Raw genomic sequence first — 16,942 nt, 5'->3', positions numbered from 1 at the left:
CTTCTCTGGTCAGATCGGATATCATTGGCTAGTACTTTCTGACGTGTCCGCACGGAATTGTGGGGAATGAAGTACAAATCTGAAGTGTATCGTTTTTCTACGCCAAAAATTAATTTGAATAAAACTAAATGCAAAAATAATAAATCAAAAAACATTTTTAACTTTGTAAACTTTATTATTTTTGCAAATTGTTCATTCATAAATGCTGAATGTCCAAAACTATAACAAACATGCTGTAGAAATATTCTTTATAAATATTAAAATGTAAAATATTACCGATTGACATCTTGTGAATATTTATTTATTTAAATGAATATCATACTGCAATTAGCCTGCTGACTTTGGGGCATGTCATATGCAATCAAAAATGTAATAACTGACAGATTTGTATGCTGCATATTAAATGTTTGAACGACTTAAAATGAATAATAATACATTTCTAGCAGAACTCCTGTTTTTTGATTGTCTAACCATATCATCCATCTATCTTGTCTGTCTGTCTGTCTATCTAGTAGAATATTTACATTTATTTAGCCTACTCATTTGTTTATTACATAACACACATTAAGATTGCACATTTTGTCTTAATATAATTATTTAAAAATAAAAATAAAAATTAATTTAAATTATATTTAAATTATATATATATATATATATATATATATATATATATATATATATATATATATATATATATATATATATATATATATAATTATTATTATTATTATTTTTACAAATGTAAATATAAAAATCCCCTTCATCTTTTTTTTAAGAGTTTTAGACCTATGTTTGTACCATATTCGTATCATGTAGCCTTTTGAAAATGCGCTAAACAATTTTTTTTCATTGCGCTGTTGGTGTCGGTCGGCCGAGGGCGCCAGAATCGCGCGCAGCCCGAGCGTCGGTGGCCCCCGCGGCGCGTCATCGCTTCCCGAGGCTGACATTACACGCTCGCTCGCTCGCTCCTCTGTGGAAAAACTCGGCGTCAGTCAGCGTATGCGGAGAGGAAACTTTCTTCCTTTGACGGCGCGCAGTCGACGAGATTTGCAGCTTTCCCGAGCACACGCCGCTCCGTCTGTTTGGATTACTGGCATCCGCGACTCCAAAAACATAATCCGCAAAGCTTTTCGGAAGGTGGATTTGTGCGGTTCCCTTCAATTTGTGCGTGACAACTGTATTCAAGTGCGCGCGGCTTCCGGATATATCACTGTTTTGCTGTATCTCTCGAACAAGAGCACAGTTTGCGGATTTTTGCTTCTTTACGTCGGTTAACCCCCTGAACTCGCTTTAAATCTCACGTTGGTTTAATTCGTCTTAAATGTCAGCGCCAGCATGAATACACGCACGTAAGGTGAGTTCTGTCTTGGAGGTTAACGACTGCACTTATCTTTAGGTTAGTGACCGAAGATTTGCTACGAAGGGTGAAATTGTCATTGTTTTTGTTGCATATAATGCATTAGACTCCAGGAAGCGTATCAAGTCATCGCTGTTAAAGACAAACATTTTAAGTTGATGTTGTGTTTTGTCTTGGCAGGACTTGACACTTGAACGTCAAGATATAGGCTGCATGTACAGTAAAGCAGCATGATGTTTGCAAATGTGACAACTCTATAAAAATATCTGATATGTTTTGTATGTCACTGAATGAATTTCTATGAGATTTTAAACGTTCTTTCAGATAAATGTTGTTTTTATAGTGGTAATAAGTTGCATTGCTCCATTTTAAGCTAAATAGCTAAATGAAAACTTAATTTAGCTACAAGACAATGTATACACACACACACACACACACACACACATATATATATACATATATATATATATATATATATATGTATGTATATGTGTATATATATATATATATATATATATATATATATATTTATATATATATATACACACACACACATTTGTTTACTGTACAAAATTGTGGATTAATAGCGTATATTTTCCTTAATGAAATGCATATATATATATATATATATATATATATATATATATATATATATATATATATATATATATATATATGGATATATATGGATGTGTTTAAAAATGTTTAGTATCAGAAGTTAATTGCATCACAGCTAGTGCCAATTAAATATTAATCAGCGACACAAATGAGAGCCTTTCCATTGAATGACCTATTAAATCTATACTATAGATAACTTAAATATATTTAAAGCCAGAGCTTGTGTGATACTGATGGTAATAATAGCGATACAAATATAGACATGCTATACTATAGTGAAAAAGGAATTTGAGGGGATGTGCCGTAATGTCCTGTTTTTTCTTGCACTCGTCCTTCAGTCACTCACTGTCCCTTGAAATATGTTTTCTTCGTTTTCTGAAGATCCCTCTGCTTAATGAGTCGTTGAATATAGGTTAGCGTTCCTGCAATACGCAAAGCCAAACCCTACGCCAAGAATGTTTATTACGACACGATGAAGGAATCTAGTTGAACTTCGCACCTTCGTAGCAATTACTGCTGTGCACTTAAGACAAGCAACCAAGCCTCTCTGCGTCCCGATATTGCCCTAGACTCAGGTGCAGCGATGTCTGTGCGACAACTGTTGATATCAAGGTTTGGTCAAAACAACCGAAGCAGATTAATAGCAGAAATGCAAGACGAGTGGGATCCAGTGAGTCACCTGACCTTAAAGTTTATCATCTTTAGGCAGGCCCGCTTGCTGCACACTCACCGAGCCAAGTTCTCAGGATATCTGTGTTTATATACGCTCCGGTTAGGAGCATCTTGACAGGAAATTGTATTCGCCCTCCCTAGCAATGGAAGGAAAAATGATTAGTCTGTCAGTTTGATCATTAGACCCCCAAAGATTTAAGTATTTCAAGAATTTGTTGGCTTGCCATTACACACAAGTCTTCTCCGTGTCGGATTGGAAGATCTGTTCAGAGCACACAGGAACATTTTGAAGCAAGTACGTTGACTTATTTTGACCCCGATTCATATTTTCGGGAATCCCTAAAGCGCTGTTTTGGGAGAAAGATGTTGAAATCTGTGATGAATGACCACGCAAGATTAGGATGTCGGAGAAGGGTGCTATTTCATCCGGTCGCCTTGGAGCACGACTTTTTTTTTCCCCGTGGCTGTAAGTCAAAGTGTTGTCTGGTCGGCCACAGATCTTCACGATGGATCGTTAATTTTGGGCCCGATCTCAGCGTTAGCCGACTAGACGCAGAGGAAATCACAGCAGTCTTATCGCTTGCTCGAGTGATTGGACGCGTACGCGCCAAAGAGCTCAGGGCCAGCGGTCAGTGCGACTCGAGTGGCTCCTGCGGGCTCTTTCTCTAAAGCTGTGGAAAGAACAGGGCTGGTGCTTCGCCTCGAGTACAGTTTCGATAAAGAGTTTCGGCGTAAGACATCAAAGCGTCTAAATTTGGGTCAGGGTTTTTTCCAGTTCAGAACTGGTCTATTATCCGTTAAGTGTTCATCGAAGATACCATCCACTTGTGAGTTAATTAGAAGTAGTTTTCCTGGATTGTGATAACACAAGTTGCATTCGAGGGTTTCTTATCTAATTTCATCCCGTTAAGCGCTTTGGTAGTTCCCTGTTTTAATGAGACGAAAGGAAGCCCTGTAATTAGGTCCTGGGTGTCAGACAAGATGAAGTGCAGGTGAATTACAACGAGAGGGAGAAGCACGTAATGAGACCGAGATACTGCCTTTTTATTACTCAACACAATACAGATTAGTTTCAGTTTTATTTTGCTTTACTTATTTGTCTAATGATCACTAGACTACAACAATAAAAACGTGTATTCGACAAATAACAGCAAAATATGATATAAATACATTGATATTACGTCAACAAAATACTTTACATAAATGCAAAGTACATGCAAAAGCTGTTTTTTATATAGATTTAGTAAAGTAGCAAAGCAGTTATACAGAATTTTTTGAGTTTCTAATATCTTGGTGCCTAATTGTCCACATCCACAGCGGTTTGGAGTTGGGCGACGGTAAAGTTTACAATTTAATTTGATTATAATAATTCTCTAAATGTAATCTATTGCTTTGTTTGATTGCACTGTATGTTTGTGGATGGTGCCGGATATTTTTGTAGCCGTTTTGAGTTGGAGAATTTTTTTGCTGTAATATGGAAGTCTGTAAAGTTTTAAAGGTACGAAAGGTTTTGTTTGATTTATATTACAGTCTTTTTGGGAAATGACAAGCTCAGTCATGTGTCTACAGCATGTATGTGGATAGAGTTGGATATATGTTTCTATTCCCAAGTGTGCTCTCTTAAAAATCGTTTTGCCAGTAAACCGTTTTGGTTCCCCAAAGAACTTTTCAGTGAATGAGAGCTACTTTGTCTTGATCTAAAGAACGGATTTCCACTATCAAGAACCTTTTAATAATCCAATCAAAATATTTTTACAAAATGCACAACCTTTAACGTTTTAAAGCTTTAACGTTTTTTGTAAAATTATTATTATACGGTTCTATGGCATCACTGCAAAAACTCCCTTTCTTCGAATCCCTATTTTTATGAGTGACGGTTCCTTGATGGAACCACAGATGCTAATAAAGAAACTTTATTTTTAAAAGTGCCTGATATTCTGGTCTTAAACCTGACTGAGGTCATGTTTATAATCCACTTATGGCATGCACAAACCCCTAACTCCTATAATAATGGTTCTTGCCCTCATACGCGACTAATAAAGTTACCTCCCTCATCACTAAGAGAGAGATCTCTGTGATAAACCTGAATGTTGACGCTTTTTCTAGTTTACCAGTTAGACGTTACCGGAGCAGTTTAATTCCATTTAACAGAAGTTATTGTGGTGAAACCTGGATGTACTTTGTTACCTGTCGAATTGTTATTGACTCGCGGCGAAAACCTCCGATCGGTCACCTCCAGAAGTGAGTGATACGTGTCAGATCCCCTTTTTAACCTGTCATGAGCAGCGCTCAAACCTAAAGTGGTCTTCACTGCCGGCACAGTGAAGGGTAATCATTGAAATTCCAGCGACGTTCAGAGCAGATTTCTGCCGTTGTAATGATTTCAGCTGCCCCGGAGACATCTGCTACCATATATTAACACAAATGAGCGGAAAAACAAAGAAATTGCATGTATGTGTGCGGGTGCTTGTGAGCGAGTGACGTTATACTGCGATAACAACGTATTGCGCAGATGGTGCTTGTTTTCTGTGACTCAAAATGTATTCCTTGTGTGAAAATAATCAATGATTGGCATTAAACAGCGATTCCATCACGATGCCGTTTTGCGACTTCGGCTCTCTGTGTCTAATTTAATTGTTCAGGTTCAGGTTAATGTATTACATGCCGCTGGTCGGCCCTCCAATTTATAGATATGATCAGGAGAGAGGGGGCTTGAATGAGTTATTGGCGTTGTAAAGATGCAAAATGTTCTAGAAATCACAAATTTGACCAACTTCTCTTGCAGTGGCCTTCGTATATGGACAACCTACTATCAGAGATATACCATCTTGCAATCTCAGTGAAAACTGGAAAGTAGGGTTGCCAGTTATATAGGGTGTGTCAGATAAATAAAGAAATCAGCTGGGATATCTAACAGGGACATAGCAAAAATTATTCTGTAATTTTGACCAGAGTTCATTTTTAAATGTCCAATTGTTTTTATACTGTGCTTATATAATATTATAATATTTAACTTATGAAATATGCTTAAAAACTGCTCTTTTACTCCTGTTAGGATACTGACCCCCCCACCCCCACCCCCAAAAAACAAAAAAACCCCAAACTGCTGAGTAATATGAGAAATGTTTTTCCCACTAAAATCAAGGTCAAGTGATGCAACAAACATACCGAATAAAAACCAAAAACCACTGTATGCCAAGATCTTTTAATCTTTGAAATAATTAGTTTTTTTAAATGACCGGTCGTGAAATTTAAAGTATGAACTAGAAAAAAAACTATTACTTCATTTACTTTTTATTTACTTCTCTTTATATTCATTGTAAACCTTTTACGAACGTTTTTCAAAAGCTAAATGAATACAAATAGTAAATTTCTAAAAACTTGGCAGATTTTAAATAGTTTTTCATCATCTTTATTATAGACCTTCTTATTTATAACTGACACGTCTGTTCTTCTTCTTTTAGCCGCACGACACTCATCCTTTCGTTTCGGAATGGATGTAAACTCCGTGTCTTTCTTGGGTCTGTCTGCTTTCTTGTTCCCTGCAGAAATTGTTCTCAACAAAGTTGTGCACATTGGCAAGGAATCTATATTGCAAAATGGATAGTCCGCTAAGGGAGTGTGCTGGTTGAAGTGTTAGTGTGTTTACACGTGTGCCCGTGTGTGTCACCTCACCCATGGGGGAAAAAAAAAAAACACCCCAATGCAGAAAAATAGATTATGTGCTCAGGGTGTGAGATTGGCTAGGTATTATACAAGTAAGACTCTCCTCGGTGGTCCTAAGAAGGAATTGGCTTTAGCAAAGCTGATGTTGTGTCATTTCCCAGAAAAGCTGCCGCCACAACCTGTGAGTCACCGAGTTGCTGACAAAGGAAGAGGGTTGTTCTTATCAGTGAGCGCTGACCTGTTGGGTTTACTCATAGCTGGAACTGTGAATCTAGCCACATCTGCGGGGGTAATAAAATAAAAGAGGAAAACACCAGCTTTTGTCATTTAGATGATGTGTGTGGGTGTTTAGATAGTTGGTAAGAATGATCTGCCACCTGCTGACCTATTGACTGTGTGGTTTTGGTCATAAAGGTTATGTTTTATTTTTGATAAGGTGCTTAACGTGTCAACATCATTTCACCCTGTTGCTCACATGGTATTAAATGCAGGTACATTGCATTATTCTTTTGTTCTTTTAGACGTCAAAGACACAACATCAAGAAGCTCACTGGCTAAAAAACAGAATCTCTTTAGCCAAACTCTTAATTAAAATAAATTGTTTAGACGATGCAGAAAAGATGACAATTATTTTGCCTAAAACTGAATTTGATAAATGGACCATTTCACTGAAATAAATTTAAAAAAAGTAAATGTAGGCATTGGAATATAGTAATGTGCATGTATTTAACGTGTATTATATATATATATATATATATATATATATATATATATATATATATATATATATATATATATATATATATATATATATATATATATATATATATATATATATATATATATATATATATATATATATATATATACACACAATATTACAAACATTTTTTTCTAGAGATCACATTTAACTACGTTATGGGTCAACGTCATTTCTTTTGTGTTTTTTTCCCTCAAACCTTTTTTTTGATCATTTACATGTTTTCAGTCAGTTGGTACATTACATCATTCAATTTTAATGCAGAACTGCATGCTCAGGCACTTTAACCGCACTCTTAATTTTTTTATTGTAATTCATATGGTGCCGGAAACAAGTCCGGACCATACAAATGAGTTCATTTAGACATTTATAAAATGCATATTCATTTTATAGTTTGCTAAAAATTCACAGCTGATTTAAATTTTACTGTTTTAAAGCGTTCATCTAAACTTGATAACAGGTTCATCTGCTGAATTCGTCTTGGTAATCTTTGATCAAAATATGAACATTTACGTCTGCTCTGAAATGGTATTTATTTTCTGATGATGTCAGTTTGACCGTTTGGGCAGAATATCCTTAAACACACCTCCAAACCGTTAGGTTGCTATGACTGAAAGACGGAGAGGAGGAGCTCTAAAATAAAACCAAGCCCATTCTGTTTCACATAGAAGTGCGTCAATACTCTGAAATAAAGTCGGCAACTTTTTCACCTAAATTTGATGGCATTCAGAATGTTTTCTGCTATGCATATTATATATCAAAATAAAGAACCAAGTCTCTGTTGTCAAACAAAAAAATAAATTTTATTCTATCTTTATGTATTCATGTTTTATCATCACTTGAATTCATAAAAGTTTCATAAAAATACACCTTTTTGACAAAAAACTGAGGAAAAATTCTATTTTATCAAAGTTAGTTTTTCAAAGTACAAAATTTTCAAGCAACATACATATCCTATTCTTTCACCTGTAAATAATAATATGAATAATTGAAATAGCATTCGGTAAACATAACAAACAGACACACAAACACACACACACACACACACACACATACATTTAGGTTACATACATGGCTACATATGTACCTATATATACATACATAGTCTATTTATATACTGATCACGTACACACACACACACACACACACACACACACATACATACATATTCATATCGCAGGGTTATCGAGCTATCCACAACATAACTAGAGATCCTTTCGTTTATGACGATTGTTGTTTTTTTCGAGCCCGGTAGACCCGGGAAGTCCAGTAACTCATTCAGGTCATGCACTAGGGGTTCCCCTACCGTAATACACCTAGAACAGGCATTGACGTAAAAGCTCGTATTTGGGAAGCTTTGTAACCTGAATGATCTCATTATTGGTGGGGAAAGAGTTAATATGGTTATACAATATCGAAATTGCAGATAACACTTTAAAGGAAGATTCCAATTGTTAAATGTATATAATGCATTAAAAAACAGTGAGCAATACATTTGTTATAGCATTTATTGATTTTTGTTAACGTTAGTTTTTGCAAATATAGCTGTTTAATGTTAGCCAATGTTAGCATTAAATAACATTAACAGACACAACTTAATTTTAATAATCAGTAAAAGTTGCAACTAATAGAAATAATGCTCAGAATATTATTTCTTTTTTTCTGTATTTTAATTTTTTTTTTATCAAATATTAACACCGTAAGAAGATATGTTTGTGGTACTTCTATTAGCTAGTATTGAGCTAGTATTGAGTTTTGCTGCAGCAGACCATGCAATCACTAACTGTTTTACAAATAGATGCAGTCTCACATTAGTGCTGCTCGTTTGTTCGATAACAATCAATGAGTTTTTTTTTTTTTTTCTGCTCTGCTCTCCGAAAGGGGAAAAGCTTTCCACAAGCCATTAGGAGCTGCAGCTGGTAAGCCGTCCTCAAAATTCATGGAAAAGCAGGAAACACCCTACAATCCGGCTCACCTTGACTTGACTTTATTTGGAGGGGTGATGTAACATGTTGAAGAGAATGTACCATGAAAGCCGAGTTCATTCCTGCCAAAAGTCCACCCTTGAAGATAGCCATGAATGTCAGACAACCCGGAATCTACTACAGCAATGAAAACTCAACTAATTTAACTGCATTTAACTAAACGCTTAGTTTCCAATTTGCTCTCTCAATGGATTCCCACATGCTGTGACTTTTTTTTTTTTTTTTTTTTTTTTTTTTGAAACCTGGGATGGTTGTTGAGTCAAGCCAAGCCGCACGGGTTTTAGCAAGCGGCGGTTTGACAGAACGTCAGAGCGATCTCGAGAGCCGGCGTCAGGCGTGTGTGGCATGAATGGCAGGTTGTGCGGTGGGTGCATGGGTAAGCGGGCCGCTCTCGTGCTGCGTGGAGTGAGCGAGCAGATGGGCTGGAGAGCTGGCGGTTGGTGCCAGACGCAGCGAGGGCAGAGGGGTTTAGCGCGATGCTCGCCGCCATGTTGGAGGGCCACCTGCTTTTTGGCAGCACGTCAGTCCCTCGGTGCTTAAATGTGTTTATAGCAGCCGCAAGGTCAGCGTGTTTGCGTGTGTTCCTTTTTAAATGGATTTTGAAGAGCCAAGTTGGAGATGTGACAGTATGTATCTCTCAAATCTAAAGAGATGCCCACAATGCTCCTACGTTGAAACAAAAACACAGTCAATGCTTTCAGATGCTGGCACAGTTATTTATTATTTAATTATGTCAATTAATAAAGACATTTATGCATTTGATCGTCAAGCAGTAGTTGTTAAAGGCCATGTAAAATCATAACTTTAATTTGTTTTATACACATTCTTGGTTTCTTGGTTATAATTCATTGGATTAAAAGTAAAAAAAAAATTAAATGCAATAGTTTTTCATGTTTTATGAATATTAGAATCAGGTCAAATTAGAGATTTTTTTTTTTTTAACGCTCAGGTAATCTTAAAAAAAAATATATATATTTTTTAAAAAATTTAATAAAATTTTTTTTTTTTTTTTTTCATATTGCACATTACAATGTACATATACATTTTAATAAACTTAATTTATGAAAAATAAAATGTATAATATAAATTAGGGCTGGGTGATATGTCAGTGCATCTGTCTTCAAACTTTTATCGACAAAAAATATATTGTGATAATCGTTGTTATTGATTTATCGCCCAGCCCAAAATGTAAATATATAATAAATATTTTCCAATTTCTACACTTAGATTACCTAGCGTTCACTAAAAACACTAATAACGCTAATAAAAAAGTGTAATCTTTGGCAAATCTCTCCTCATTCTATACATTTAGAATGTTGTGATGCCTATTCGTTGATTTAGTTGTGTTTTATTTTTTATTAATTTTAAGAAAAAAGTAGGCCTACACAATTTTTACAGTGTGGAGTTAATGTGCATGTATAGGATCATGAAGTGCGCAATGAAGAGTTTATAATCATCTCATTAACAAACTGCGTCATTAGTGTTGTTTTTCGTGTTCTTCCACCAAGTATCTTTCCTCAAACGGTCCCTGAGATCGTTGGGAGCTTGTGTGTTTTGTGTGCTTTACACTATACTGCTCTGCCCTGCTAGTGTGCACTAAGCATACGCCTTGGCTTGAGCTCTGGAAACTTACAGCAAACCCTTTTGTGTTTCTGTCAGGATCCCAGGACATTTTTTTGCGCTGACTGTTTCTGCAGAAACTCAGGGACCATGCAAGCTTCAGAAACAAAGAGGGAAAAATAAAGAGCATTGAATGAGGCTTAGAGACAGAAAAAGACGCTTTAAGATATGCCAGAGAGAGGAGGTGTGTCTGAGTTTAGTTTCCCACTGAGCCAAACTCCAGTAGTAACTGGTAACTGTGTGTATCATCCTAGAAGAATGTCTGTGAAGCGATTAGCTCTTTTCTTTTTTTTTGCGCCATTAAAAGAGTCTTTTATCAGAGGCTTTCTGGAATTAAACTTATAGGACACAAGTTCACCCTGCATTCCTCTGCTGTTCAGCCCTTTGCAACCTTTTTGCTTGTTTTGGCAGAATCACTTTTTCGTTATTACAACAAACACATGTCAGATACGGTCAGTCGCAATTAAAAAAAATCACATTTTATGGGTATATATTTGTGGCATCTGTAATTAGAAATTCAGGTAATGAACCACGAACAACTTTATTTTCATTAGCTAACATGAACAAAGATGACTAAATAGTGTAATAAATGTATTGTTCATTGTTTGTTCATGTTAGTTAATACATCAACAGATGTTAACAAATGACGCCTTACTGTAAAGTGTTACCGAAATTCGATTAACTGTGCAGCCCTGAACTGAAAGCTTCGAATCGATTAACTGACATTCGTGGAAATTGATCAAACTATTAATGTTTTATATTATACTATAAAACTCCAAATCGCAGATGCTGTTAAATCATTACTTTTTTTTTTTTATTTAAACAGATAAAATTTGTCTTTTTTGTGTGTCCGCTGACATTGCCGTATAAATAAGAAATGCTTGCGTCAGCATGAAACCATATCATTTAAGACAGCTTGATGTTTTTAACCGTATATTATGTGACACCCTAGACAAAAGCTTGTCATGTCAACCCTTTTTAACTTCAACTGCTTTTGAAATCACATCCCATCCGTGGCAGAAAGTGCTGTTTACTCAAGACTCATCGTTTCCAGCTAGGTAATTTGACATAATCACTACAAGAGCCATCAAGAGAGAAACTGGCTCTCGGCAGCACCGCCGCTATATTTGGCTTTTTTTTTGCAGGCACGCTCAGATTGCTCCAATTTGTATAGCTATTTTCTGTGCAAATGTTCGTAACCTTTTGGCTGGCACTTTGTACTTTGACCCTCTTGAGTTCAGGGCTTTTTCTCGCTTTGCTGACGACTGTAATTGCTCTTCTTTCTGCGGTTTCTCCGGGCGACTCGTCGATATTGTTGCGTGAAGCTGACAATTATAAATGGAGAAAAAAAATAGACCTCATTGTCTTGCCTTTCATGTGTCAGAATATGAAAAACTGCTCTCAGATCAGCCTGTGGCTGCTGGTGACAGATTCGCTGTCTGGCATTAAAAGCTCTCCGACTCATCTTTGAAGAGCTCCGTGGTCGCTACCTTTAGCGTTCCCTCCACTTTTATCCCACTCAGTGTGGCTTAGCGATGTCTCAAGGGCAAGAGGGCACTTTGTGTCTTCAAAGACAACACCACGAGTGTCTGTCTTATCTGAAGAGTGACATGAAATTAGACGGGAGATGATGGCTGGATACATTCTCTGGCCAGTTATGCTTTACCTACAGTGGACCGTTATGAAAAGACCAAATATAATGTGACAGATGTTATTTAAAGGGGTCATATCACAATTTTTTTTTTGTACTTGTTTATAATTGAGGCAAGTGATCATGTATGCTTAAGTCAGTCACTTATAAGAGTCACTATACGAATGTCCAAATCTATCTATCTATCTATCTATCTATCTATCTATCTATCTATCTATCTATCTATCTATCTATCTATCTATCTATCTATCTATCTATCTATCTATCTATCTATCTATCTATCTATCTATCTATCATGTATATAAAAATCCAGGTGTGAAAAACTTTTTGCATCTTTCCCAAAAAGACTCATGGATGTGTTAGATTAAAAATAAATACTTTCTTTTTTTAATAAATCTGCAAAAATGTCAACAATTCTGTCAATATGGGGTGTTGAGTGTACATTGAGGGAAAAATGAGCTTAAATGATTTTAGCAAATGGCTGTGAAAAATATTTAAGAATATTTTATATATTTATATAATTATATATTTATATAATTAAAAAAATATATATGTATATGTGTGTAAATGCAATGTATATGTAATTGCAAAAACATATATATATATATATATATATATATATATATATATATATATATATATATATATATATATATAGACACACACACACACACACACACACACACACATAAATTTATGACTTGTAATATTTGCAGAGGGTCTATCTATCGGAAAGATTTATCTTTTTATATTGAAAATTGGAATATATTTTAAATAGAAATTAGTATAGTTGTAATTTAGAAAATAATAATAATAGCTATACTACTTCAGGATATAACAAACAAAAAAGAACTGTATTTTTAATGTATTTTTATATAGCCAAACAAACATCATCGTTGTCATTGAGCTTGACAGTCATTTTCTGTAAATTTTGCAATCGGGTGGAGACACACTGAACCGTGAATGTTATGTAAATCCTCTGTGATGTTGCAGCATTGGCAGAGGCATGTAAGGGGTTTCTGGGTCTCTATTATTACCACTTTCGTCTGTTTGTTAGTGTTTCAATGTAATTATGTCTCTGATTTACTAATTCACTCTGTTTATGTTGTTTTTGCAGAGTGGAGATTTTTCCCGATGAAAGGAGTCGAGCGTTCAGCTCGAGTTCACTAGGGTCACTTCCGGATGATGACAGTAAACATGGGTAAGCTGTCCTCTCTCTCTCTATCTCTCTCCTGGTCTCACACACAGGCCTCTTCCCCCTCACAGCGTACACATTTCCTGTAAACAGTTCCTCAGAGCACAGCGAAGAGAAAAAAAAAAAAAGAGACACAGCTACAGAAACATGTTTAAACATATTCCTAACTCGGCCCGTCTTGGGATCATTTGTTTTTAAAGCTCTGTTGTTTAAAAACGCCTCAGCAGTTCTCACAGACGTTAAACATCAATACATAAACATCAAAAGAATATTTCTACATAAATTGCCTGTTTCTCTTTTTAAAAGTTAGTGCATTGCACCGGGGGACATGGTAAAAATTCAACATCTGCTCTAACCATCGTAGTGAAATTATTGAAAAATTCCCCTGTGTGTTCATTTCATTGTAACATTATGGTAAAGGAAGCTAAGCAATATGATTGAACAGTAATAGATTTTAACATATATTGTCTGACAACGCTGCATAACGTTACCTGTGGTAGAAACTGACCTCGCAGAACTGAAACTTACATCATCAAAGGTGATTGTGCGGCTTAGTTCCACATAATTGACTTTGCAACATGCCTGAGCTCTTTTAATGTACACCGAATTATGAGAACAAAGACACGCGCAACTAAATCCTGAGGAAATGTTGCATTGTTATTGTTGTTGTGTGACAACGCTGGCTACGGTGTCATTTATTGTTGAGGATTAGATTCAGATGAAGTGTATCAGTGAGTGTTTTCAATGGCACCTGTTCACGACAACTGATTGCATGCTCGTCATTGAAAAATAACGGTCATTCCCTAACAACTTGAACAACCTGTAAACATATCTCTTTGATTGAATGTATATAAACTGCCAGACTGTCAGTGTGTTGTTAATTGAAATGCATTCCTGTCAGTTGAATACTCTTGACTTTGTTTTTGACAGATGGCGGTCTTCAAAATGGACCTGGACAGCACAAGAGCTCACAAGGTTCGTCTTTTTCTGTGTCTGTGTCAGTGTGAAGTGTGCTGTGAGCTTGTCTACAAAGGTCACGATGATGAGATGATGGCACAGTTACCACGACAAAAAAGCAAACACAGAACACACCTCTGAAACTGTTACATCATCGGCATTTTTCTCTCTTGAACATTAACTCGGTTTCAATAGGGCAAAACTGATGAAGCCTGTCCAAAAAAACCTCTAAATATAAAAATGTAATTATGTTTGCATTAAGAAAATTAAGTCTGCTTTAAGAGGTTTTGTAATTTTGGCATTATTTTCGTGCCGACTAAACACACACCCAAAAATCTGTCATCTTTTACTCATCCTCAGGTTGTTCCAAGCTTGTATTAGTACACAGTGTAAGTACAGAAGAGTCAAATTTAAATAGAAAAAAAACAGATTAGACCGTTAGCGTTATGCTAACGGTCTAATCAGAGTCAGTGATCTATGCTAAGCTACAGCTGTAAGTGCTACCGCCAGACACTGAGATCGACTGAATGGATTTGAAAACGATTATAAGCGTATTCATTTTGTTGCGAGAGCAGTGCGTTTCGAAAGAGAGCCTGTCCATGCTTCTGATTGGCTGAAATATTTGATATTTGACACCCAAACTGCTCGTCACTGGAATCGTGTCGTGTGTAGTTAGGAAACGGTGCAGCAGTTTAATTAATAAAAACATGAAAATATCTGAAGACAAGCAAGGAAATCATAAAGGTCTGGAGCAACTTGAGAGTTAGTAAATGATTACAAAATGTTCATTTTTGGGTGAACTGCCCCTTTAAATGTCATTTAAAATAATAATAAGACAATCTCTGATTTTCATTATGCAAATCATTTCTTTACAGTAGTTTGTTTGTTTATCATGTGGATTTTGAGGTGAAATCTTAACCAGAGTTAAGAGATCCCACCTGGTTATCTGCATTTTTGTTTCAGTGCGGTATTTTGGTAGTGGAGACGGTGGAGCGGTGGTTGCTCTGATCTTGTTGAATGCTTTAGTGGTGATGTGTGGTGCAGCGCTGAGGAAATCCCCTCTATGTCTTCATTGACTTCAGCTCTGATCACATCAGAGGCTTCTTCCAGCTCGCCCTGCCAGCAGAACATCAGTACAAACGCACACAATCAGCCCTGAGAAAACTTTTCCACATGTAGAGCCCTTGATTCACGATGTTAAAGACAGATGAAGAAACATTACATTAAAGCCTGTCAGTATTAATACAAACAAAAGATCGTGAGTTTATATTTACAGTCGAATGTCTAGTTCTTCATGGTGGTGTTCACGGGATGTTTTGGTAGAGAGACACCTTGGCTAGTTTCGGTGTCTGTGTACACAGTGTTTGTGTATACATCAGTGTTTGTGGGAGGCTGGCTTTGGATCGAGTGATGTCATTGATTTGCACTTCTGGGTTGTGTTTTATGGTTGTTTCAAATGTTTACATAGATGTGTTTTCCCTCACAGCTGGCCTCACATCACTTTTCTCTTGCTCACTTCCTTTAAACTTTGCGCTTTTGTTCCTTTTCATCATGTTGGCATGAACGTCTGTCATCATGTCGAGTCAGTGAGACATAAAGGAAACATTGTCGCTCAACCAGTCAAGTCAAGGATTTCCACCAGATTGTCATGGTGTTATTTATCGCAGTGAATCGTCTTATCTTCACATCAGTATGAAGTAATAGAGAGGCCACGATCTTCTTACGATTGCGTCATTCCCGCCAGAGCACCACTTTACACTGTTTGCAGATGATACAAAAGCTCAAACCACAAACATAATAGGATATATCAGAAGCACAAAATTCTATTTTATTTGACTAGATTCTATTCAGTTTAATCAGGTTTCTGTTTGATTCAGTTACATCCTGTTCAAGATTCTAGACTGTTCTGACTGTAATTAGTATTTTATTCAGTTTAGTAAAGATTTGGTTCAGTCGCATTCTATTCTCAACGACTCCATTTAATTCAGTAAAGATTCTGTTTGATAAATTCACATCGAGTTCAGTTGCGTTCTATTTAAGACTGATCGGTTGGATAAGGTTCTACTCGGCTCTCTTTTGTTTGGTTAGATTCTATGCAATTTAACTAAGGTGCCATTTATTTTGGTTATGTTCTCTTCAGATTACATTTTATTAATTTGTGTTCATTTAGATTCATTTAATCAAGATTCTATTTTCACAAATGGAAAAGCAGTTATTATGAGCCGTATTTTTCCATTCAGTGTATATAACCTAAAAAGTACAGTATAAACTCTTAATGGAAATATATGAACATTGTGAAAAACTAAACATGATAATCAAGGATTATGTTTTCAAGGATATAGAATGAACAACATTGTAAAGTATAAAAATCTAATTTTCTTCTTTTCTGTTTGATTCTATTCTTTAGTATATTTTATATTTCTAGTCTAGTGTGATTTGTTTGCTTTGATTACGAATCTGT

General features: G+C 35.9%; 1 protein-coding gene across 1 annotated transcript in view; it reads left to right on the top strand.

Moving 5' to 3' along the window:
* The first annotated feature begins 927 nt into the window (after positions 1-927).
* The window catches only part of map3k22 (mitogen-activated protein kinase kinase kinase 22), a 51,430-nt gene continuing 35,415 nt past the window's right edge, over positions 928-16,942 (top strand). Inside the window, 3 exon segments of the mRNA XM_043226394.1 lie at positions 928-1,354; positions 13,447-13,530; positions 14,455-14,499. Coding sequence (XP_043082329.1) covers positions 13,512-13,530; positions 14,455-14,499 — 64 coding nt within the window. The 5' untranslated portion in view covers positions 928-1,354; positions 13,447-13,511.

This window comes from Puntigrus tetrazona, chromosome 24, assembly GCF_018831695.1.
Source record: "Puntigrus tetrazona isolate hp1 chromosome 24, ASM1883169v1, whole genome shotgun sequence".
In the NCBI taxonomy this organism is placed as follows: Eukaryota; Metazoa; Chordata; class Actinopteri; order Cypriniformes; family Cyprinidae; genus Puntigrus; species Puntigrus tetrazona.
The sequence above is the reverse complement of the archived record's forward strand: the minus strand, read 5'-3'. Positions and strand labels throughout refer to the sequence as shown.